The following is a 25372-nucleotide window of genomic DNA, read 5'->3' on the forward strand; positions in this document are numbered from 1 at the left end:
TCATTGACACGTTTAACCGAAAGTGACCGCAAATTGCATTGGGATTCGGATTGTCAAACGGCATTTCAGAGTTTGAAGCAGGCTTTAATCACAGCCCCCTTTCTGGTATATCCTCGGCCCAATTGAATGTTCATTTTGGACGCCGACGCCAGCAATGTGCGACTGGGAGCCGTTCTTTCGCAGTTACAAGATGGCCAAGAGAAGGTAATGGGTTATTTTAGCAAGACCTTATCAAAAGCTGAAATAAACTACTCTGTCACTAGGCGAGAGATACTGGCTGTAGTCAAAGGTGTAGAACATTTTTATAAATACCTATATGGACGAAAATTCGCCCTACGCACCGATCATGCAGCTTAGATTGGCTTCTGAATTTCAAGAATCCGGAGGGCCAGGTAGCTCGATGGATTGAGAAGCTACAGGAATATGATTTTGACGTAGAGCACCGGCCTGGAACTGGACACAAGAACGCCGATACACTTTTCAGAAGATCTTGTCAAACAGACTGCAAGCAGATTGATCTAATGGAAAAGAATGAAGCGGCGATTCGACGCGTCACGGTAATCGATGACGAGTGGTTATCTGAAAATATAAAACACGACCAAGAAAACGACCAACGTGGCAGCAAATTTCTTCCTGTACCCAAGTACTACAATCGTTATGGGCTCAGTGGGACTCAATGGTTTTGGAGGATGGCATCCTTGAAGCGTGTTGTTGAAAGTCCAGATGGAGAGGAAGATAGGAAGCATCTGGTTATTCCTCGAAACAAGGTTAGAGAGGTGTTGCAGTATCTTCATAATGGATCATCTGGTGGCCATTTTGGAGTGAATAAGACGCTTGGAAAACTTCGAGAGCGATTTTATTGGGTGAACAGTAAGGAAGATGTCAAGAATTGGTGTAAGAAGTGTACCACCTGTGCTGCGAGTGATGGACCACAAAAAAGGTCAAGGACGCCAATGCGTCAATACAATGTCGGTGGCCCCTTCCAACGAATCGCAATCGTTGTGGCGGGTTGCCCTATTATACTAAGTGGGTTGAAGCCATTGTCCTTCCGAATCAAGAGCCGGAAACCATAGTTGAGGAGCTGATGAAGGAGTTGATCAGTCGTTTTGGGGTGTCCTTGGAGTTGCTCTCAGACCAAGAGAGGAATTTCGAATCGGCTATATTCCGTGGAATATGCAAAATCCTAGGAATAAGAAAAACTCAAACTACTCCACTACATCCACAATCGGACGGCATGGTAGAGCGAATGAACCGGACCTTGATTAAATATCTCTCCAAGGTAGGGACTGGGACTACTATTTTCCTTTATTTTTAACGGCATACCGTTCATCTGTTTACGAAATGACTGACGAAACACCTGCCAATATCCTTTCTGGAAGGGAGTTACGACTACCTTGTGACCTAAAATTCGCCTGTAAACCAGAAGATGACTTGGTTGGAGAAGATTATGCTACCAACCTCCGAAGAAAGTTAAACAATATCCACGAGTCAGTTCATCTGCATACGCAGATTGCTTGTGACAGGATTAAAGAAAACTACGATATCAAGGCTACACCAGGTGGTTACCAAACTGGAGATCTTGTTTGGTTGTATAATCCTCGTCACCTAAGTTCCAACAGAATTGGGAAGGATCCTATGAGATAGTGAAGAGGATTAATGACGCGATCTACCGAATTAGGAAAACTCCAAATGGAAAGCCGAAGGTAGTCCATTTTAATTGCTTGAGGCGCGGACCAGATTAGTAAGAACTATTCCATTCGAAGGGTTCATGAAGGAAGGCCCCCATCTTAACAGTAGGTTTGGAGTGACGCAAGAAATCCGACGAGACCTCTTTGCTATATCAAAGAAATATTCTCTGGCCCATTGCGTTTTAAAGGATCTCAGAATGAGCCGTGGTATCACGTCCGAGTTCAAACGCAGATTTGGCGGTTTGGAACATCTTGAAGACCAAGTACAGAAGGGAAGAAAACTATTGTGCTTGCCTGACGGACGACGCAATAACTATTACCTAGTAATTAAAGGAAGATGCTCTTATAACCCAACTTATAGAGACCTTTGGGACGCAGTAATGGAAATCCGCGGACATCTTCTGGAGAATAACCTACAGAAACTGGCGATTCCAAAGCTTGGTTGTGGACGGGACAACCTAGATTGGAGGATTGTACGGAACATAATCGCAGTCCTGTTCCGCCGTACTGGAATAGACATTTTGGTTTGCAGTAATAACCCGAATCGGACGAATCATGAGAAAACCGTGGACTGTTACTTCTATTCCCGGAGTGGATGTTGTGAAGGCGAGAACTGCAGATTTAGGCACGATCCTGCGAAACGGAAAATGCAATTGTTTCTGGACGAAACATCCTTAAGGAGGGGGCAGTGTAGCGAGCATGAGTGTGTTTGTGTGCGATCGGACACACGTGTGCGTGAACGGCTTATCGATTCGCCGATTAGCCGCGGGCGCCTTTCTTCATGTGCGCCGTATTTGTAAATGTGTGTCGTACCTGCGTTCTGGAAAAGCAGTTAAACAGTTAAAAAAAAAACTATCCAGATGTTTCGAGAAGGTTCCCAAAAGTAAACAAAAGAGTATTTAAAGGAAGGGACGATCGCTGAGAGGGTAGAAATAAATTGACCGGTGCAGAAGTGAATCCAGAAATAAATTGACAGTGATAGAAGTGAAATAAATAGCGCAGTGAATAGTGATATATCAGCAGTACTGTAAATAAATAGAATAATTCATTACCTAAGTTAGTAATAATTTAATAGTGTTTATAAGTTCTTTAAAAATTAGTGTAAACAAATAATTCTTGTCGTTATCAGTCTTAGAAGATAATTTTGTTAAACCCACGAACATTACAGTATTAACTGGCATATACAGTAACGTGTATAACATAATACATGCGTTACTTTTTTCCTAAGTAACAATGCTGTGTTGGTTTCCCGATGTGTTTATTTGTTATTGAATGTTACTTTTATCGCTGTTTATTGTACAAAGTACCTATCGCAGACCATATCACTATATATTTATATCAAAACATTATATACAACAAAACAATCAATGCTGTAGTGCAGAGCCGGGCAAACTCGGATCTTTTGCATCCCGAGTGATCCTCAAGGTTAACCAAGTGGATCCTCATTGATCCTGCGAGTGCGAGTGAGATGATTCTTTCCTTTTCTTATCCCTTCCATTTCGTAGATGAGTCCCCTCTTCCATAGCCAAACCCAATAGTTTTGCGAACGTAGTAACGAAAATTATTATTTAAGTTGCGAGAGTGGCTTCGCTCGTCTAGGGGATGAAGGGGCTTGATATGGGAGTGGAGGGGAGAAGAAAAAGACAAAACAAAATTATTCATTACTGCTTACTCTCTCGTACTCATTGAAGGGTATGGAGTGACTCAAACTAACCTCATGTAGCAGCTCCTGCGAAGTTAAAGTTTGCCCGGCTCTGCTGTAGTGTGTAGTGCATGAGTACCTATGCATTGCCTTAATTTGTCTCATTGTTATAAAGCATGGTATGGCTAAGGTAGCAGCCCGAAATTTATTATTTTCTTTAAATTGACTTTTTAAAAGGAGCGATAGGTTAATAAATTGCTTTTAAATTCACTTTCCAAATATGAAATTGCCCCAGCTGTATCTTTCACTTTTAAAAATTTATTGTTCGTGTCTTAGACCACTGTAGTGGAAAGGGTTAAAAATATTATTTTTTTTCCTTCACTCTTACCCTCTCAAATGTTTCTATTTGATGTAAAAAAATTCTCACCAAACATGAGCGCTATTGCTGGATTTTAAGAAGTCGCTCTTTGATTGTACTTTCCTGTTTGGTTAACACGGAAATTTTTTATTTACCTATCAGCTCAATTTTCTTCACATAACCACGATCTTCTTAAAGCTGACTCTTTGACCTTTCCAAAATTTCAGAGGATCTTCAACAAGGGCTTCTGGTATTGTTGACAAAAAGGGCATGGTCTAACCTCTTTTCAGATGAAGAATGACTTAGAAAGACCTCTAGAGGTCTAAAATTGGTAAGATGTTGATGGATAGACCATGACCCAGATGTGGGAAGCCGTGACCTAGATCTGAGGACTCGTTAGGTCCACTACTTTTAATATTAATTAATCTACTTCTCTTTATACATCCCGCGAGGAGAATGACAATACTGGAGTCTTTTAGTCTCTGAAAAATTTGTTTCAAGTGAATTATGTTTTCATGTAACGATTTGGAAAATATAACAATGTTGTCCGTGTAAACAAAGGCAAATTTATATAAGTAGTCACGTAATACCGTGTCCATCATGCGTTAGAATGTAGCGGGTGCGTTTTTGATTCCGAACGGCATACGTACATATCCGTAATGACAGTTGTTAATGTTTTTTATGTATTGTCTTTGTGAAGAGGGATTTGTAAGAAGCCGGAATTTAAGTGTAAAATAGAGTAATGGGAACATTTTCTGAAGAATCTAAAATGTCTTCAATTCGGGATAAAAGGTATTTGTCTTCAATGGTTTTTTATTAATTTCACGAAAATTTCTTTTTTCCTGAGACATCCATCTTTTTTGGAACTATTCAAACAGCGGAAGCGCAAAGGGAATTGGAATGTTTAATAACACCGACATTATGTAACTTTTTGACCTGATTTTGAATTTCATCTTTTGGATATAACGGAAATTATTTTGATAAACTGGAGAATCATCAGTTGTCCTGATCTGATGCGTCACTTGTGTACTCGCAGTTAATTTTTGTTGGTAGTCGCTAAAAATAGAATTAAATTTTTTAGAAAGATTTGTAAATTTATTTTTTTCTTCATTATATATGTGGCCTAATCGAAGTTGTTTAACTGCGTCTCAATTTAAATTGTCTTCAATCAGGGTTTTGTCTGAGTAAATGTATTGGTCAGGGGTATCTAAATGCATAGGCTCGTTGATGTGAATATTATTGAAATATTGCACATCAGCAAAACTGTTATCTACATTGTACATACCTGATATGATCTGTTCCGTTGTCAAGAATAACACAACTTCCCTTGTGTAAATTACCTAGGATTTTATAAGTAATTGTTAAAATTTTATCTCTAGTCCCATGGAAATTTTTTTTCGTGTGTGTTCGGTAAACAAAGTATTGTTAGAATTATTTATAATTGCATTCATTTTAGTCAAGTCAGCATGACTAATTAATACGTTGAAAGTTTTATGAATATCGACAACCGAAAATTCAATATATGTTGGTTCATCAAATTTGTGTAACAAAGGAATGTATAATTTATACTGTCCTTTGGTTTTTCCGTTGGCCATTTTAACTTCAAAGGGTTCCTCATATAAATAGCCAGAAAAATATTTGAAAGTCAAAGGAGAATTCATGACAGAGTCACCACCATAGATAATAGGTCACCACTAACAATTAAAATTTTGCAGTCCTATTCGTTTGAGTATATGTATGACAGTCTCTACTCTATAGGTGTTTAAAATAAAGCATTATTAATATCTTCCAAATCTATGTAATTTTGTCTGTCGATGTCTGGTTTTCTTCGGTGGTATATTCATCAGAAATAGTGTCGGTGATTTTGATTTAGAGAGTAATTTTATCGTCTGGGAGAGTTAAACGTCGACGTTCACTAATGGACATGCCTTAGCGGTCATAATTGTGGTACAACAAAAGAAAGAGATGGAACGAAGTTTCGGATAATGTCCATCTCTCTCACGATAGTGCGTGTTATGAAAGAAATAACACTAGTCCGAAACCATATGCCATCTCCCTCACTTTTCGAGCCAAGAAATTATTACAACGAGATACGGCTAGGGCGCGTCCAATAATATATGTCTATGGTAGCTACTACATTATCTATGGTAGCTACTAAGGATTTGGCTATTAATAAGCTGCATATTGTCAATAATCTTTTTACTTTAAACTAAACTCTGAGTTTAACATTTACTTAATGCGATACAATTTAATTTGACGATTTTTTTGCTAATCTATTACAATTTTTTCAAATTTACTACAATTTTACGGGCCTGGCACAATAATCTTACTTTCAGAGGTGCCAGGTTGCCAACACTCAAGGTTCAAGGATTATCCCTATGGATGAACATTGCTTCGAAAACCAGTTAAGTTTTGCTATTTGGTCGGAAGTATTATAAGCTGTTATTTTATATTTTTTATGGATAAGAAACTCATAATAAAAGTTTGCGAAAGTTGATGGAAAATATGATTCTAAGCTTAAATTGTTAATAATTGAAATAAATATGTCTATGAAAATGTGGCTTGTAGACACTACTTTTTTTTAAGTTGACAAGTTGTCATCAGTTGACATTATTATTAGAAACGTTTCTTAACGGTTGATTTTGAAATTTAAAAAGGGAAAAAGAAAGTGGCAATCATACATTAAATGTTATGCGTAGTCATGAAGTAAGTAGAGTATGTGTGGAGATGTAAAAAATAAAAGTGAAAAAAGAACAACTGCAGTGAAAGTCGAATTAAATAAAAAAACTAAAACCATGAGTGAATGTGCACCTTCAGTTTCTCAAAAAAGTGGGTTTATATTGAATGAAAACTCTTCATCAAACGTCACTCAACATGAAAATATAAGAAGTAATAGAAAAAAGCAAATAGATGCTGAAAGTACCGGAGAACATGTCAAACAATGTCGCAATGAAAATAGAAAGACATGGACACTTTCAGATTTTGATATAGGAAGGGCTTTAGGAAAAGGAAAGTTTGGAAATGTTTACTTAGCACGTGAAAAGAAATCTAAATTTGTAGTCGCCTTAAAAGTTATGTTTAAGAAAATGATTAAAAATTTACAAAATGAACATCAAGTCAGAAGAGAAATTGAAATTCAGTCTCACTTGAGACATCCGAATATTTTACGACTTTATGGCTACTTCCACGATGAAGAGAGGGTTTATCTGATATTAGAGTATGCTCCTGGAGGTAAGACAATTTTAACTGCAATGAATTTATGACCTAGACAGATTTAATTATAAATTCAATTTGATTTTTGTTTAAAATAATGGATGTGTTTGATGAAAAAAATTAAACAAATGCATCATATTTTTTCTAGAAGTAAGAGGGTGTACAATATACCGAGGAATTGTTAAATAATACAATATGTGGTTAAATTACATCATAAAATGTAATAATTGTTTTACCATAAGTACAATATGTCTGTGCGTTTGTCTATCCCTCAGGCAGCTGTGAATTAAATCGTTTAAAATTGCAGTTTTTGTTTAAAGATTGTAGAAACACCACAAAAGATACGTAAACTGACATAAAAGCTATCGATTTAAATGTTAAAGAACTAGGGTTTTGTAAAATGCCATCCTACTTGATTAAGCTGTTTAAAAGATATTAACCAATGAAAATGAAAAAGAAATTTTTTGTGTTGCAGTCTATGGTTTCCATAATAAAGACTCATAATATTATATTCTGGAACTGGTTGACTATCAAAACGTTTAAGTAATTAATCGCATAACTGCATATTCTAATGCATAATTAAGTTATTGTTTCGTTAAAGTATTAGGTTTAAGTATTTTGGTCAATTTAAATTTTCTTTGCATATTTCTTAGTTAAAAATTATTATTATGTTCATCTGGCTTTCTCAGTTTTCACTGGCTACCATTGAGCAAGTGAAGACTGGTGATACCAAAGAATATCATTCATAACTTTTGGGATATAATATGAAAATCAATTTACTATTATTGAATTTTTTATGGAGCTATCAGTACTTCTTGCCTTGAAGTATAGTCGGTGATTATTAAAAACTCCGCTTCTAATTTAACCTATTGTGTTACTTGGAAAGGGGGATATGACAGAAGTGTTAAGCAATCTGCGTACTATTCCATATATATCAAGGACTACTGATTTTTGTAGACTGATGTGTGTAAGCTTATGTAGTTTCAACTCTACAGGCTAGCATTTAATGTTTTGAGTGTAATGCCTATTGATAAAATTATTATTGGAATAATTCGAATTGTGTTCTGACTCCACAGGTATACATTTTTGAATTATACCGACATGTTTTTGTTTATGATTTTCGGTGTTTGGTACAGCAACATTTATTAGGTATGTATGGGTTGTTTTGGCTTATTTGATAATAAGTTTGTTGTTTTACTGCTTTCTACTTTTTAAAAAAAAAATGTAATGTTAAATTTTGGGAGTAGAAAAGCCCTATAAAAGTCCATCTAAAATCATAAGTAGAATTAAAACCGTTATAATATACATGATGTTCCATTTAAAATGACGGTTTAACCGGAAGTGCTATATAGATGCCGTTATTTTAACGGAGGAGAGCAAACCCAATAACGCTATTGCCGAAATTTTCAAAATTTATATCGAAGTAGTTTCCGATATATACAAATGGGTAGTCACCGTGAGGCACCCTGAATACTAAATGATATATAATTGTTGAACTATAAATGACCTTTTTTTACTTTTTTGAAGGTTGTTTGACAATGGGTTAAAAGCTATACAGAATTGTAGAGGGCACAATGAATTACCTTGGAAGGTACCGCGTGATATAGTTATTTGTGGACTGTTGACGTATTCAGTTTCTCGAAAACACTATTCAATTTATCGTATTCTTGTTCGTTTTCAAACATTGTGTATGTGTACTGCTTATGGGTGGTGTGTTTTGAGTAGTTTTCCTCTGTCGATATACTGTTTTCCCACAATATTTTCATCGTACTCATATTGAAAAATGGTTTCAAATTCTTGTTTTACAGTTTTCCTTTTAGACAATGGTAACTTTTACTGCAATGTATTACTCGCATTTGGTCGGATAATATTTGATACTGAAGGTTTATGGTTTTTAATTGTTGCAACAAGTTCTATGGGTAGAGATTTTTTTTTCACAAACGTTCTTGTAACGAGACCGTCACTGACTTATTATGCAATTTATAAACAACAAACGCATTTACCAAGGTTGTGTCTATGAAGAAGAAAAAAATTTTGTGCCACCATTTATGACTTCTCTGGTCAAGCCCGTAGGGTGCTCGTTTTTGGTCAAATTTATCTACGAAGTTCATTTTCTTATTGTAGTCAGTGAGTAAACTAGGGCGAGGTATTTGAACAAAAGTTCCATCTTTTTTCTTCCTTCTAACTTCCGTAGTAATAGAAGGATGGTGATAATTAGACTGGAGATGAACAGATCTCTTATCGCGCCATTTTACTGCGGTCACTCTTATATTACTCGTGTGCCATTTATATTCTCCTCGTTTTAGATCTTTATCAGGTTTGAACTGAGGCAGATCCTTCCGGTTTGAATTGACCGTGCCAGTAGTAAATAATTTTAGTGAAAGAAAATCTTGCAGGAGATTCACCGAAACAAAAAGTTGTCAAAAAATGATTTTTATTTATAAGCGGGGCCGTCAATGTTTTTACAACTTTTTCTATCCCATTTTCTGTATTCCCAGTGTATATCTCAAAATTCCAACAATGCCCCGTTTCATCAGCTAATATCCACACCTTATAGCCCCTTTTGATGTTTTTTTTAGACAAATATTGTTTTAGAGAAGAGTGTCCTTTAAATTGTATCATTGACTCGTCTACGTCAATGTTCTCATGAGGCTGTAGACATGACTGAAAATTAGTTTTTAATAAATCAAGAAAAGGCCGTTATCTGTTATAATTACCGCGTTCAGACATTATGCTGTTATCATGTAGATGGACGTGCGTAAGAAGCCAGCCGAACCTATGTAGTGTCATTAGTTTGTTTATGTACGGATCGTGAAAATCAGGAGACGAACTCCAATGGTCTCTAAGCTGGGGTACTTTTTTATACCCATTAGAAGATTAATATCTAAAAATGTTTTAATTTCCGTAATATCTGTCTTAGCATATGGTTTTCCCGAAGCTAGAATATCGTCAGTGAATAGCGAATTAAACGCTTCAAAAAGATTCAAATGTTCGTTATCTTCATAAAAGTGACGAGGAAGTCCAATATTGCAAATGAATTGCTCCGGTGGATTGATATTGTTTAGATGATTATTCTAAATTATTGAGTTCTGTTTTCTATATTTTTGTGTCAATGTCGCTAATGGCACTATGTCGTCTGGATCCTATTCTTCAGACGATTCATTATCCGAACCAGATAACACAATTGTGGCATCACTACAAATACCAGGTTTGGAGTCATACCTTGTACTACCAATTCATCGTTTTCTTCATCAACGTCGCTGTCATTGTCGGAACCGCCGAAAGGAATTGAGGCACAGTCATTTCCAATTTTATCTATTTCATCATATAATTCGTCTTCTGTCAGCCCAACTAACTTAAAAGTTACTGGTTGCCTCCTTCGACTCATGTTGCTATTGATTGGTACGGTGGTACTATTTATCTACACTAAACATAATGACAAAAAACCGTCACGTAAATAACGTGTAGGAATAAAAAAAATTACTTTTCCTCCTTTATCTGCCTCAGTAGGATACGATTCTTTTAATTTTCACAATAATAACATTAAAAACGCTTCTTTATTATTACCAGTAACCTGTACAAATCGTACACGATGAAAGGATGCAAATAAGTGGTGTAAAATTGCAATCATAACTCACGTATACCCTTAGAAATTGCATCACCAGACCCTTAAAGATCGAATGGGACGCCTAGATATGTGGTACAATGTTTAAACCGGTGTGCCTATTCGAAAACGATTTTTGTTTTAGTGGTATATACTTTACACCACCATACTTCTGAGATGTACAAAAAAGAGGTTTAATTTGTGATCCACCGTACTTGAAAGAGATATCCGACGTATGCTGATTTGTTAATATTTAGTGTTAGTTGATTTCTGTTCATCCAGAAAGAAATTATGACTAAGTGAGCGCTCATCGTCCTTTGGGTTAGTGTCCAATCCTTTCCATGTACGACCAAGACAGTATTGTCTTCAAAGGAGAACACTGTGTGTGATGGTAGTTCGTTAAACATATCAATAATAGATATACATAGAAAGAGTAAGGGTCCAAGAATAGTTTATTGAGGTACACCGATATTAAGTGTTAGAAATTCACCATACCTATGTATTCTGTATAGTCCATTCAGTTAATTTTGCTGATTTTGGATTTTAGAGTCAAAATTGTAAATTTTTCACTTTATTATTTATTATTGGATCAATAAATCTACTAACTCGTATACTTTAAGGAAGAGAAAGATACCTTTATTTTTCTCGGCTAGTGACAGGCAACGTACACTACTAGTACTTTATAAAATTTGTGCATCTGTCTCTCCATTTAAACAGTTTGTAGAGTGTGTCTCATTTATTACAGTAAAACCATTTGCTTCATGAATCTTGAATAAACTACAGTGACGTTCACATGTTTTTTACTCGTACACTTAATATGATTTTTAAATAAGTGAACAAAACTACCTTTTCCAGTGTATTTAAATAACATATTTACAATATAGATATTGCCAAAAGTTGGAGCACAGTAAATGATAATGAAAAGGTAATTATGAAAATAAATAGAAATAATATAATAAAAATAGAAAGTGTAAGAGATGGTGACTCATCTTCTTCAGAATCTGTTGAATTCCATTAGTTTCTATTACAAGGAGTTCACATTCTAACAGAATTTCTCTCGAAAAATCTTCCTCGATCAGTGTTTTAGTTTTTCTAACAGTTTTGCAGTACATCTCTTCTGTGTTGTTTCTGAGGCTTCCTTCCACACCGCAAGCATGTTTTCATCTTTCAAGCCATCTCGTCTTACGTATTTTTCGTAATAAGTTTTAGCTATGCCCCAGACCATCTCAGTTGGATTATATTGACAAAGATAACGGGGAAGCCTCAGAACTTTATGTCCGTATTGTAGGGCCATAGTATCAATAATGTATTCCTTCTTTCGTTGCTGTATTTTACAGAGGGACAAGAGTTCTACATGGGTTAATGCTTTATCAGATTCAATATTGGTGTAGCAATCCTATTTTGAACACAAGTAACGGGAAGTAAAGGTCCATCATTATTCCTTTTTCATTATCATCATAAGGTCGACAGTCCTAAGACTGGTTGGACACGTACCTCCACTCTTTCCTATCCTGAAGCAATCTTTCCCTAAAACGAGAACAGCCCACATCCTTTACTATTTGCGAACAGTAATCTAACCTAGGTCTGCCACTACCCATCCTAATTCCTGTTTCTACCTATAATATGTCTCTGACTAGACCTTCATGTCTGAGAAGGTGTCCTACCAACCTATCTCGCCTATTTGTTATTGACTTCCATAGAGTCCTCTGTTCTCCTATTCTTTTTAATACCTCTTCATTTCTAACCTTTTTTACCCACGTTATCCTCATCATTCGCCTATAACACCACATTTCGAAAGCTTTTAACCTTTTCTTTTCCACCGCGCCCACTGTCCATGTTTCGCACCTGTATAGCGCCGTGCTCCAAACATACGCCTTTAACAACCTTTTTCGAAGTGAAATGACTTCTTTTTATTGAAGGCGACTTGACCCTGCGCTATTCTCTGCTTTATATCCCTATTACTCCTTCCGTCCTGACTTATCTGACTTCCTAATTACCTAAAATCGGTCACTTCTTCTAATTTTTCGTCTCCTACCTTTATATTCACACTTTTCCTACTTTTCCTTCCCTTGCATTCCAGTATCTTGGTTTTACTTTTATTTATTTTCATACAGTACTGATCTGTGAGTACCGCTTCCATTTTATTTAAAGCTATCTCTAATTCCTTCAAAATGACTTCTTAAGCTTGTTGATTTAACTGTGACATTTCCAAATTTCACTAAATTGACTGAAAAACGTACAAATGATAACAAAAATAATAACAGAAATAACAATAACGATAAATAAAAACAAAAGTTTTTTCAGAGCAGGAAGAACACAGCTGAACATTCGAAAGGCAGTTTTGGTATAAAGACTAGTTGTTTCGATTTGTTTAAAATTACCAAAATTTATTAATGACATGATGCAAATGTAGGGAAGAGCTATTATATTTCAGTTAGGTATACGACAAAGTTAGGTACCTCAATAGATACTGCAAAAGAAAAAGTTAAATGTTTTCATTAGTGATTGATGTTATAATTTAAAGTAAATAGTTAATTGTCAAGTCAAGCAAAGTATGGTAAAAATAAGCATGGTATAAATACAATAAACACTTCTGTACTTTTTTATTAATTTCTTAGTTTGATTATGTACATTGTAATTAGTTTTGTTCATTTTTTTAAAAATCATTAAATATACTAGTAACACTTGTGAACGCCATTGTAATTTATTCACAATTCATGAAGCAATTGGTTGTATAGTAATGAAAGAGAGACATACTGCAAACTGTTTCAATAGAGAGAATGATGCACAAATTTTATATAAGTACAAGCGGTGTTCATTACCTGCTACTAGTCTAGAAAGATAAGGGTATCGTTCTTCTTCTTGTAGTAGGTGTACGGGTTAGTAGATTTATTGTTCTCTCAATATATAATAATAGAGTAAAATATTTAGAATTTTGACTTTATTATGTATGCCAAGCTTGATTAGTAGAATTGCATGGTTAACAGCGTCAAAGGCTTTTGAGAAGTCGAAGAACGCTGTTATTACTGGTCTACTTAGGTCAAAGTTCTCATAGATAATATTTGTTACATACGCTAAGGCATTATACACACGCATGCCTTTGCAGAATTGTTGCTGCGATAATATAGTAGTTTTAATTTTTCTAGGTATTCACTAATATAAGTGTGTATTAATTTTTCAAACGTTTTATATGGGACGATAGTTTCTAGAATTCTTTTTGTTCTTATAGAGGGTGTCTTACGGTGACGATCCATTAAAATATTTTAGAAACTGCTTCGAATTAAGTTTTAAAGTTTTGGGGTCTAGGGTTTTCGGGGGTGCTCTCTTTAAATAAAATAATGCCATTCTTGTTGTACGTTCGGTTATACCGGAAGTTGTCATCAATGTTCTTATTTTAAATTGAACACAAGCTTTTTGACACTTCGCGTATATTTATCTGTAACAGTTTTTACGGAAACTACGCGAATCTTACCGTCGCTTCCTGCATGAACTGATGTAATTCCCCCCAGCTTCCACTGCATGGGAGGCAAGTTGTCTTCGTTTAGCAGAACAACTGTCCCAATTTTAATGTTGGTTATGCCATCATTGTTCCATTTTTTTCGAACGGTTAATTCGTGAAGATATTCCTTGTGTCAACGATTCCAGAAGTGCTGGCGCATTTTTTGCAAATATTGCCAAGTGGATAGGCGATTGCATGGAATTTCGGTTTAATAATTCTCCGGAATAGTCGTAAGCGGCTCTCCAATAAGGAAATGGCTAGGCGTTAAAGCTAAGAGATCAGTAGGATCTGATGACAGGGGTAGGGGTTTAATATGGCTTCTATTTCAGCACATATGGTTGACAATGCTTCGTAAGATAACAGTATTGCCAACGATTCGAATTTAATGTGTTCACCAAAGTGAAGGGCTCAAGGAGGAATTAAGTGCCAGTTAATGTTTTGATTAGTTAAAAAATCATTGATGGGTTTAGGATTATTGTTAGTTTCAGGAATTCCTTTGTATAATTTGTTTAGTGCACCTTTAGCACCAACAAAATTTTTTGCATTATCTGAATATACATCGGTAGATTTTCCTCTACGCGCAAAGAATCTGCAGAAAGTGGCAAAAAGCGCTTCTGTAGTTAGATCATTAACCACTCCGATTGTACAGCTTTAGTTACAAGACAGACGAATATAGCAACATATACCTTAACCCTTCCGCAATTTCTGAAATGTCTTTCCTTAACAAAGAAAGGACCGCAATAATCAATTCCAGTATGTAGAAATGGTCTTTTAAATGTACTCGATTTTTTTGGTAACGGTGCCATGATGTATTCAGTTATTATCGGCTTGGCGCCAAGCAAGTTTCACATTTTCTTAATACGTTTTTAATAGTATTTGTACCGTTAGTTACCCAATAATTTTGCTTAATAAACGCTATAGACGTGAAAATTTGTTTTTTTTTTGTTTTTAATGTTATGAATGAACCTTAAGCAGTAGATCAATACACGCTATAAACGAAGGAAATATGAAAACCACAAAAATATATTATTAGAGGTAGTTGATTGGAGGCTAATAACGGCAAGTTTTTCTGGGATTTCGTCTGCAAAAGTATGTTTCAGGTCAATTGTATTCACTCTGTTGAAGCTATTGTGGACCAGATCGCCGCAGGGCAGATGGTAGTAATTCAGATAGATTTAAACCTCGCGATACCAGATCAGCAGGGTTATCACTTGACGTGATGTGTCTCCAATTATGTTTAATCGTTAGTTCCTGAATTCCGGCAACGCGTTTCGCGATGTGTGGACTTTTGGAGTTCCAGCTAAGAGCTAAGTGTTATAGTCGAATCTAACCGTAGCGTTATGTCATTAATATGAATGCGACGCAGACTTGCATATGTTGTTTTAAGAAGTTTACATAACAAAAGGGCTGCGCATAATTCTAATCTAGGTAGTGATAATACCTTTAACAGAGCTACTCGTGATTTGGAACAGACCAGATTAATATTTACGTTACCGTGATTATGGATACAACGCATGTAAATGCAAGCTCCATAGACACGTTCGCTTGCGTCGCAGAAACCGTGCAACTGTATTGAACAATGATTGTTACTGATAATATTTTTTTGAAACTCAATGTTGTTTAGAAGAAGTAACTGATTTCTAAAATTAGTTCAAAACGTAAATGTTTCTAACGGTACCGTCTCATCCCAAGAGCATTTCAGTTGCCATAATCGCTGCATCAATATTTTTGCCTTTATTATTACAAGACCTAATAACCCTAAAGGGTCAAATAATTGTGCTATTTGGGACAAAATAGTTATTTTGGTTATGCGTTTTACTGCAAGTTCATGTTTTGGTGTCCAATATACAATACATGCGGTGTAATAGACTAGCTGACAAATTACTGACTGATTTGCTATGGGGAGAATTTTCAAAAAGCTCACCAATAATTATCCATCCAAATTGAGTTTTTAACAATGTTATGTTATTTCCTGAAAGAGATATTTTATCGACACATAAAAATTTGTGGAAAACAGCTGAACCTAAAATGGCGTTGAAGTTGGAATCAGCTAATTTAATATTTTTAGGTATATTCAACGCTTCTCTTTGTATATGTCGAGACGGCAAATGATCGGTTAATTTTGGATGCAATGAAAACGTAGTTGTTAATTGGAACTTATTATATTTTGACTTTTTGACAGTAGGAATGTTAGATTGCTATCCGTTGTCAATTAGAATTCTGCAAATATGCGGTTGACCTGATGCGTGTAGTATATCAGGGACAACAGTTGATAATAATGTTTGAGATGGAATGATTGCTTACAACATAACATTGAGATTTTAACGCTAGTGGTTCAATAATTCTACATCTTTCATGTAAAAAATCGAAAAAGTCTTCAATTTTAAGAAAATCGGATTATTTGTGTTTTTTCCACTTTAATACGGTACCATTATCAACTTGGGAGATTATGATGGTTACCGAAATGTCTTAATTTATTAACAGTAGTAATTCCGTTTTTTATGTGATGTGGTAAGCATGTGAGTATTTACTGAAATGATTAAAAAATGTCAAGAATGTATTGTTGTCAATTGTAAACAAATCCATCATAATGATTTCAAAGGGTTTTGACTTTACCATGGTTTCTTTATAGGGTGGCTTATAAGGGTTTCGTTCATTTTTGGATTTTAAACATACGTTACATTTATTAATGTAAAAATGTGATTATTTTTTTTAAATTTGGATAATAAAATTTCGTTCTAAAATGGGTTGTAAAGGCCTTTTCTCTATTATAGAGTGTTACATCAAGAAGGGTTTTTGTGAAGGTAACTTTATTATTTTTTCCTGATAATAATTTGTGTAGTGCTTGATATACAGAGTGTTGAATAGTGTCGTTAATTTTGTTGTCAAATTGTATTCCTTCTTGAAGAGGTACTTAAAAGGGTGTGTTTGTTAATTGATGTTTAAGCCAAAATGGGGTTTGCTCGTCTTCTAAGGTAATGTTAATCCTGTATCGACCGTTGGGTAATTTTAGTCGTAAATTTTCGTTTTCCTAATTTAAAGCTGAATTGTAAAAGGAAAACCTGAAGAGGTTACTCTTCGGATAATATCATTGTAGATACATGGTCTTGATTGGAGTGCACGGTGACTAAATCATCATTGTTATTAATGCCAGAAGTTCATCAGCTTCTTCGGGTGATAAGAAGTTTAGGTCTTGCTCTGCACAAAGGTGCATGTTAAACTCGTCTTCTTGAAGGGCATTCGCGAAAGTGTGTCTGCTATCATCATCATTATCATAAGGTCATCAGTCCTAAGACTAGTTGGACACGTACCTCCACTCTTTCCTATCCTGAGCTAAACTTCGCATTTCCCTAAAACTAGAACAACCCACATCCTTAACTATTTGCGAACAGTAATCTAATCTAGGTCTACCTCTACCCCTCTTAACTCCTGTTTCTGCCTCTAATATGTCTCTGATTAGACCTTCATGCCTCAGAAGGTGTCCTACCAACCTATCTCGCCTATTTTTTATTGACTTCCATAGAGTCCTCTGTTCTCCTATTTTTTCCAATACCTCTTCATTTCTAACCTTTTCTACCCACGATATCCTCATCATCCACCTATAACACCACATTTCGAACGCTTCTAACCTTTTCTTTTCCGCCGCTCCCACTGTCCATGTTTCGCATCCGTACAACGCCGTGCTCCAAACATACACCTTTAACAACTTTTTTCGAATTTCTAAATTAACCGTTCGCGAGCATAGAAGTGACTTCTTTTTATTAAAGGCGACACGACCCTGCGCTATCCTCTGCTTTATATCCCTACTACTCCTTCCATCCTCATTTATCTGACTTCCTAGGTATCTAAAATCAGTCTGCTATATGATTTTCTTTTCCTTTTATGTGTTTAATTTTAAAATTGTATTTCGAAAGTTTGATTTAACAGCTTGCTAATCTATTAATGTGCTATTGTGTTCTTTAAGGTTTTGCAACCATACTAAGGGCACATGATCCGTAAATAGGGTAAATTTTCTACCATAAATGTAGGGCCTAAAATGTTTACAAGAGTCAACTACAGCTAATAATTCTTTTTCCGTAGTACTGTAGTTTCTTTCAGCTGTATTAAGGGTACGAGGGTAAAAAGCAATGGGGTGTCCTTCTTGGAAAATAACAGAATCTATCCCTTTATCACTAGCGTCGATGGCAATAGAAAAATGTTTGTTAAAGTCTGGATATGCTTAATCTGGAGCGTTTGTGATTAATCCTTTAATTTTGTCGATAGCTTCTAAATACTAGGGATCTTTAGTATTAATAGAAGTATTTTTTCTTTAAACATCTAGTAAGGGAAATGATAATTTTGGAATAATACTTTATAAATTTTCGATAATAGCCGCTCAAGACTAAAATTGATTTCAACTCTACTGTTTTTGGAACTAGAAATTTTTTGATGGAAATAATTTTGTCGGGTTAGGTTTAATTTCTTCGGTGGTGATTACATGTCCAAAAAAGGGGACTTCTTTTCTCGAAAATTCTAATTTATTGAAAGATACTTTTAAATTTACATCTTTTAGTCTTTGAAAAACTTATTTAAATGTATTAAGTGTTCGGGTAATGATTTTGAAAATATGACAATGTCGTCCATGCAAACAGGCAAATTTGTATAAGATGTCACGTAATACCGTGTCCATTATGTGTTGGAATGTAGTTGGTGCCTTTTTGAGTCCAAATGGCATACGTACGTAATCGTAATGACCTTTATAGACGAAAAAAGTAGTTTGTTCGGTACTATCGTCATGTAGAGGGATTTGTAGAAAGCCGGAAGTTAAGTGTAAAGTAGAGTAATAGGAACATTTTTCTAAAGTGTCTAAAACGTCTTCGATTCTTGGTAAAGGGTATTTGTCTTATATTGTCTGTTTGTTCCATTCGCGAAAGTCAATGATCATGTGCCATTTCTTTTTTCCTGATGCGTCCGTCTTTTTTAGTACTATTATTATACATATAATCTAGCTTGAGTTGTTTAATTACGTCGCAGTTTGTAATATTGTCATCAATCAGGGCTTTGTCTCAGTAGATGTATTGGTTAAGGGTAGATACCCTCCATAGGTTCATTGATGTAAATGTTATTCAGACATTGTACATCAACAAAACCGTTATCTACATTGTAGATACCTTGTACAATTTGTTCGTGGTCGAGAATACAAGATCCTTTGTGTAAATTGACTGCGATTTTAAAACTGATGTTTGCTAAAATTTTACCTCTAGTCTCATGAAAATGTATTCGTGTGTTTTTTAAATTTTGTTTAATAAAGGAAATTGTTGTCCAGGAATCTGTTGAAAGGTTTTGGGGTTGGTAAAGGGTTGTTTTTGCATTGGACTAGAATTTTATCGTGGTGCAAAGTCATTTGTCTGTGATTGTGGTTTTTGTGTAGGAGTGTTGTGTGGTTGTGGTTTCTTGGAAGTACCTGCCATTTACCTATGTATCTTTAATTTCTTATTTTCGTTGTCTAATTATTTAAAATAATTAAGAGCCTGCGATAAAGAAATTGGCCTTCTTACTTTTGAATCTGAATAATAGAGTTCCCCTACAGATAATTTAAAAATACTGTGTGCCTCTTTCTTATAGTGACTCATCAATGCGTTTGCGCCTGCAAAAATGCCTGCTAGTTTTGTTAAAATAATATGAATTTTGTTGTAAAAATCTACAAATTCATTAGGTTTTCGAATACAGGAAATTAGTTATTGAATAACAAATCGGTATTTTCTGAAGATTTGAATTTGGTTGTGATTAAAGCTTTTAGAATAGACCAATCATTTGGCCTTTCTACTAAACATGCAGTTTCTGCTTTGCCGGTTAATTTACTAACAATGTCTCGAAATGTTAAATTTCTATAGGCCGGAGTTGTGGTAGAGACATTTGCGTCAAAATTATCACAGTCCGAAATTAACGTATCTACCTTTTCGGGAGAACTATAACGTGACTTTGATTAATTTCAAAAATTCGTACAAAAGATTGTAGTTAGTTGTTTCGTCAGCTATATCTACAAGTAGTTATAGATGTAATTATTTTTTTGTCATCATTTTTAAAGCATATCGTTGTTCTTCATAAAATTTGACAATTTGAAGTCACTTTACGATTTTTTATACTCTTCTTATTAAGAATCTGGTGATACTGAAACCACTTAATTCTGAAAAGCATCAGGTTTCAAACGTACAATTTAAATTTTGTATGAAATTTGTTTGGAACCATTAACGTTTACTTGAGAATGTAAATAGAATGCACTAAAGATAAATCTCGTTTGAAATGGGAAATAATTCATTTATAAAACTTGTTATTTAATAATGTCGTACATATGTTATATGTTTTTGTGTTTTTAATTAATCCTTAATCTATTTTTTTGTTTTCTAGGAGCTTGTTACAAAGAATTACAAGCATCTGAAAATAAACGATTTTCCGAAGAAAGATCTGCAAAATATTTAGCACAAATTACAGATGCCTTAAAATATTGTCATACAAAAAAAGTTATTCATCGTGATATTAAACCCGAAAATTTGTTAATTGGTTGTAAAGGTGAAATTAAAATTGCTGATTTTGGCTGGTCAGTTCATGCTCCTTCATCGAGGAGAGCTACTATTTGTGGAACATTAGATTATCTTTCCCCAGAAATGGTACATGGAAAAACTCACAACGAAAAGGTTGATCTTTGGAGTCTTGGTGTATTGTGTTATGAATTTTTAACTGGAAAGCCTCCTTTTGAATCCACTTCTTATGATGAAACGTACAGGAAAATCAGCAAAGCAATATTCACATTTCCCAGTTACGTGTCGGAACCTGCTCAACATTTAATTTCTAACTTATTGGTTGTCAATCCAGATAAAAGGTTAGATTTAAATGGGATTCTTGAACATCCCTGGATTTTAGCACTATCTCAATAAGTAATTTTATATCATTTTAATTGATTGATAGGTATATTTTATGTGTAGTTTTCTTATTTATTTATGTTACACATTTTTAATAGACGAAAGATAACTAATTTTATGTTCTTTAAGAGATTTTCATTGATTGAATAATAGTTTCATTAACATGATATCTTTTTAATAAATAAATTTTTCATATAAGTAATTTTTATGTTGCACTTTTTCCCTTATAGAATTCATTCAACTACTATATGAACTTTTTTTATTCAAATCTTGTTTTACATTAATAATAAGGCCATGCTATTGCCATCAATTATTATCCTAAACTTTTTACCTTAACATACATATACTGTTTAATACATTTTTCGTTAATAAAACATGGAAATCATCGATATACAATTTATTGGTTTTATATTGAGACACGGTTAAAAACAAACTATACCTGAATAATCGATAATTTTAAATCAACCGAAATAAACATTAAAATGTTTGTCTAAGAATAAATATTACACATTTATAACCTGAAAGAGACAGCGAAAAAAGTATAAGTAGTAATAATAGCACCAGCATTGAAAACAGAAGTGATAGCAATAATTTAATGTTTTCTTTTTTTTTAAGTAACAGGTGGCAGTTAATCGCGAGCGTTTACTGTATTTTTATTTTTTCATTTCAACTAAAAATCTATAAATTATATTTCGGAAGTTCTAGTTTCTTGTACAAGGTATACTTGTGAGCCGGGAACACCGCTTGTTGTTACAAAGGTGCGATGTTTGGCGCGGATCAAAGATAAACTGCTCTCTGCTGTATCGGCGCGATCTTCAGCTGCTTCCAATTCCCTTTGGAAACGACGTACGCGAGTTACACTTTGTTGCGACATACCCTCCTAAAAAATAACAGTAATGTAAATTGCACATTATTCCTTCAAATAAGGTATTTACATATATACACATTAGTATATAAAGTAACTTCTTACCAATTTCAAGACTTAATTATTATATTTTAGTTAGCATTTGCTTTAACAGCACAGTGTCTCCCTAAAACCTACTGCGGGCCAAGAAGTATTACGAGTCAAAAATAAATCGGAATAAATATTGATTTACACTTTTGAATTTTTTTATCTTATCCAGAGTACCTACCTATTTTTATGCAAAGTAATAAATACCTGTTCGGCAAGCTGACGTTTATACAAGTTGACCTTCTGGGATGCCTTTTCTAATGTTTCTTGCAATATTTGGATATTCTTTTGATCTTCTTCGCATTGGATCATCACTTCTTTTACAGTGCGTTCCTTCTTGCGTAAGATTTTAATTGTTTCCGCATGGCGTCTCTTTTCCTCGTCCAATTCGAGTTCCATATCCCGAATACGAGCTTCTAACTTACTAATAACACGCTTACCACCAACAATAGCATTGGCTTCAACTTCTTCCAAACGAACAGATAGATTCTTGACTTCAATTTCGAGGGACTTTTTGATTGCTTCAATTTTGACAACGCGTTCCTATAACAATCAACAGAACTGATACTTATACCTACTCCATTTAAATTCATAAAATAAAATGATTAGATTTAAAAAAATGAGTTGATATAAGTTTTTTAAAAACCAATTTGACCTCTTCGTATAAGTATAAATGTTGAAAGTATTTTACTTAAGAAGACTATTCATATGTGTATTATCATATAAATATATAAAAACACTTCGCATTTCACAAAGTAACTCTTTACTTGCGTAAAGGCTATTTGAACTATATAGACGTGCAAAATGATATGTTAGTATAAATGTATGTTACTAGAAATATGTTGTACAAATGCTCATTAAATTTTGTCAAATATTGGTATTTAAACAAAAATAACTGAAGTTGCTACTTGGACTAAGCCTTTAAATATTTATATGATACTATCGTTTTTTTGTTATTTCAAAAGACATTACTTCTGAACAAAATATTGCCATTAAAAGAAAAACAATGTATAGTATAACAAGATTTAGTTAAAATGTATTTATGTAAAATATGAATAAGCTTGATTTGTTTCACAATTTATGAAGTTTAGTTTTCTTCGTGTATTTTCAATTTCAAATACAAAAACAATACATGCACATATTTACCTGCTCCTCATGAAGAATTTCCACTGTGTGTTTAAGTTCATTCTGTACTCTTTGATAACGTTCATCGGATATTCTAAGTTCTTTAGTGATTTCGTCATAATCAGCAGCAACTTGGGCCAACTCTTGTTCCAATTTGCTCTTTGATGAAGCTAGGCTTACATTAATTGTTTGCAGCTCATTTACACGTGAAACGGCTTCTTCATATTGCAGTTCAACAGCTTTCTTTCCACGAAGGGCCTGTTTAAGTTTTCATAATTTTTTAAATTGTAAATAGATTCAAAAAGTAATACTTACAGCCTCATAATTACCCCTAATCTCCTCAGCTTCAGCAGTCAATGCTTGAATTTTTCTTTGAGAAACGCTAAGTTGATCCAATGTGACGTTTAGTTGACGTTGAACTTCGTCATAATGTGCTTGAATCTCGGTTAGTTGAAGAGACTGTCTCTTAATCGTTTTCTGAAGATCGATATTTGTCTTATTAGCCACGTCTAAGGACATTTCCAATTCCGTTATCTGAATCTGCAACTTCTTCTTGATACGCTGAACTTCAGTTTTTAATCTTGTTTCAGCTTCAACTACACGAGCATTCAGCTGTTCAATTTCCAAGCTGGTTTGCTTGCTGCAATGTAGAATTAATTCATTTAGTTTATTTTGAAAATAATAGAAAACAATGGATACTTTTGTTGTTTAACTATAATTAACACAATTAACATTACACTAACAGCGATTTAAATTCTATTACATTTTTTTTTTCTACATCTGTTGGATGTTAATAAATTCGAAATAATTAATCGTAGAAATACATGTTTAATAATAGATTTCGTATGGTGAAGGATAAACAGTGTTAAACAAACTAACCATTTAAAGAGCAACATAAATTTACCAAGGAAGGTCACCTTCTCAATCACCTTTTATCGTAAAAAATTTCAGCTGTTCTCCGATTGAATCCTTTAAGATCGACACTGAGATCTTCCAATGGCCGAATTAAGTTTTCTTCAAGTTTTTTATCAATACGAGATGCCATTACCTTGAGATGAGCTCTTGATGTCGTTTTTAAAGCGCACATAGGTGCAAAAACGGACTGTTGCTGCTTCTCAATTGCATCTAATTCTTGGGCAATGGCTACATTTTTTCTGCTTTCAGAAAGTAATTGGTGAGCTATACCATCGGCTGATTTACCTCTGAGAAATTTCTGCATTGCCTTTAGCTCATATTCAACCTTTTTGTCCAAATCTGAGTCGTAACCGTGAGCTGCATCTCCCATTTTGTCTTTTAGCTGCTTTAATTGTCTTACTAATTCTTTTTCTTTCCTTGTCTTTTTTCTTCTTGGATTCACCTTTTCCAATGAATTACTCACTTCTGCTAGAGTACAAGGTCGAAAAACTGATTTCGTGTGAAACTTAGAATCTTTTAGAATCTCTTTGGTTTTTTTATTCAACTCAATCACACTGTTTCTTGTGGATAAGCAAGAGGATGTACTTACTGTTGCTTTTCTAATATCTTTTTTGTTCAAATGATCAATCACTGGTTTGTAGTAGTTTGCTCCAAGACTGTAATTGTCTTCATAAATAGACTTAGCTGTAGATAAAAGCCTTGGCACACGTTCGCTAAGGCGTTTAGATGCACTTGATTGCCCCACCATTTTCTTTAATATGTTGCAACAAAGGTTTAAAGGGTCATTTCTTCAGACCGTCACGTTCTTTATATACAGAATAGAGAGCTATTTTAATGCCGGCAGCTACTTATTTCCCGGGAGCACTAATTTTAACTTGCAATCATGTATATAGTGTGTTGTAAAAATAATAACACGGAACAACATGTTTAGTATATTCACTGTATGAGAACTGTTTCATTACATCTGAAATCACCTGTAGGTGTATACACTTAAGAGGGTGCCAAAAGTCCGTATGTAATTAATTAAAAGGAGACAGATAAGGAAAATGTTTTCTACCAAATTATGTTATAGTAAAAATTTCGCAGTTTCCCGCCTAACAAATTAAATTATATAGACTGAATTTCTATACAAATTATTTTTGTAAGGATCGTGGTCAGGAATTTATTTAAAAAGTGCAAAATGAAATAAGATACCTATCTAAATATTTTGATATTAAGAAATTTTACTTAAAAAAAAACATTTATTACGATACTTACCGAATTGCTTCAATTTCCTCATCCTTTTCTTGTAAACGTTTTTCAGCTTCATGTCTAAATTGTGCCAACTCTGAAGTTAAACGTTGAGATCTTTGTTCTTCAGCTTTACGGCCCTAAAGAGCAAACATTTCGGATAGCTAAATAAAAATAATTCTAAATAAGTTTTTATTACTTACAGCTTCTGCTTCTTTGTATGCTGCTGTAAGTTCTTCACGTTCGT

At 34.3% G+C, this 25372-nt stretch overlaps 3 protein-coding genes across 3 annotated transcripts in view; 1 reads left to right on the plus strand and 2 right to left on the minus strand.

The window, feature by feature from the left end:
• Positions 1–6233: 6233 nt before the first annotated feature.
• On the plus strand, positions 6234–21268 carry LOC108735608 (aurora kinase C-like). The gene is made up of 2 exons (XM_018467646.1): positions 6234–6919; positions 20392–21268. The coding sequence occupies exons 1-2, from the start codon at positions 6406–6408 to the stop codon at positions 20916–20918; spliced, it is 1041 nt and encodes a 346-aa protein (XP_018323148.1). The 5' UTR covers positions 6234–6405; the 3' UTR covers positions 20919–21268.
• A 17-nt stretch (positions 21269–21285) lies between these two features.
• The window catches only part of LOC108735594 (paramyosin, long form), a 24575-nt gene continuing 20488 nt past the window's right edge, over positions 21286–25372 (minus strand). The window contains exons 15-16 of the mRNA XM_025973261.1: positions 22063–22398; positions 21286–21783 (exon numbers count right to left, since the gene is read on the minus strand). Coding sequence (XP_025829046.1) covers positions 21589–21783; positions 22063–22398 — 531 coding nt within the window. The 3' untranslated portion in view covers positions 21286–21588. The remainder of the gene's footprint in view (positions 21784–22062; positions 22399–25372) is intronic.
• LOC108735609 (paramyosin, short form-like) lies at positions 23906–25022 on the minus strand. The gene has a single exon (XM_018467647.1). It carries the CDS (start codon positions 24641–24643, stop codon positions 23906–23908), a length of 738 nt encoding a protein of 245 aa, XP_018323149.1. The 5' UTR covers positions 24644–25022.

The sequence above is a fragment of the Agrilus planipennis genome, unplaced genomic scaffold, assembly GCF_000699045.2.
Source record: "Agrilus planipennis isolate EAB-ADULT unplaced genomic scaffold, Apla_2.0 scaffold101, whole genome shotgun sequence".
In the NCBI taxonomy this organism is placed as follows: Eukaryota; Metazoa; Arthropoda; class Insecta; order Coleoptera; family Buprestidae; genus Agrilus; species Agrilus planipennis.

Excerpts from the sequence above, each read along its gene's own strand:
- LOC108735608 (XM_018467646.1), top strand. The coding sequence starts at position 6,406 with ATGTGTGGAGATGTAAAAAATAAAAGTGAAAAAAGAACAACTGCAGTG. Across the intron at positions 6,920-20,391 it reads ATTAGAGTATGCTCCTGGAG|GAGCTTGTTACAAAGAATTA; the intron begins GTAAGACAATTT and ends TTTGTTTTCTAG.
- LOC108735609 (XM_018467647.1), bottom strand. The coding sequence starts at position 24,643 with ATGGTGGGGCAATCAAGTGCATCTAAACGCCTTAGCGAACGTGTGCCA.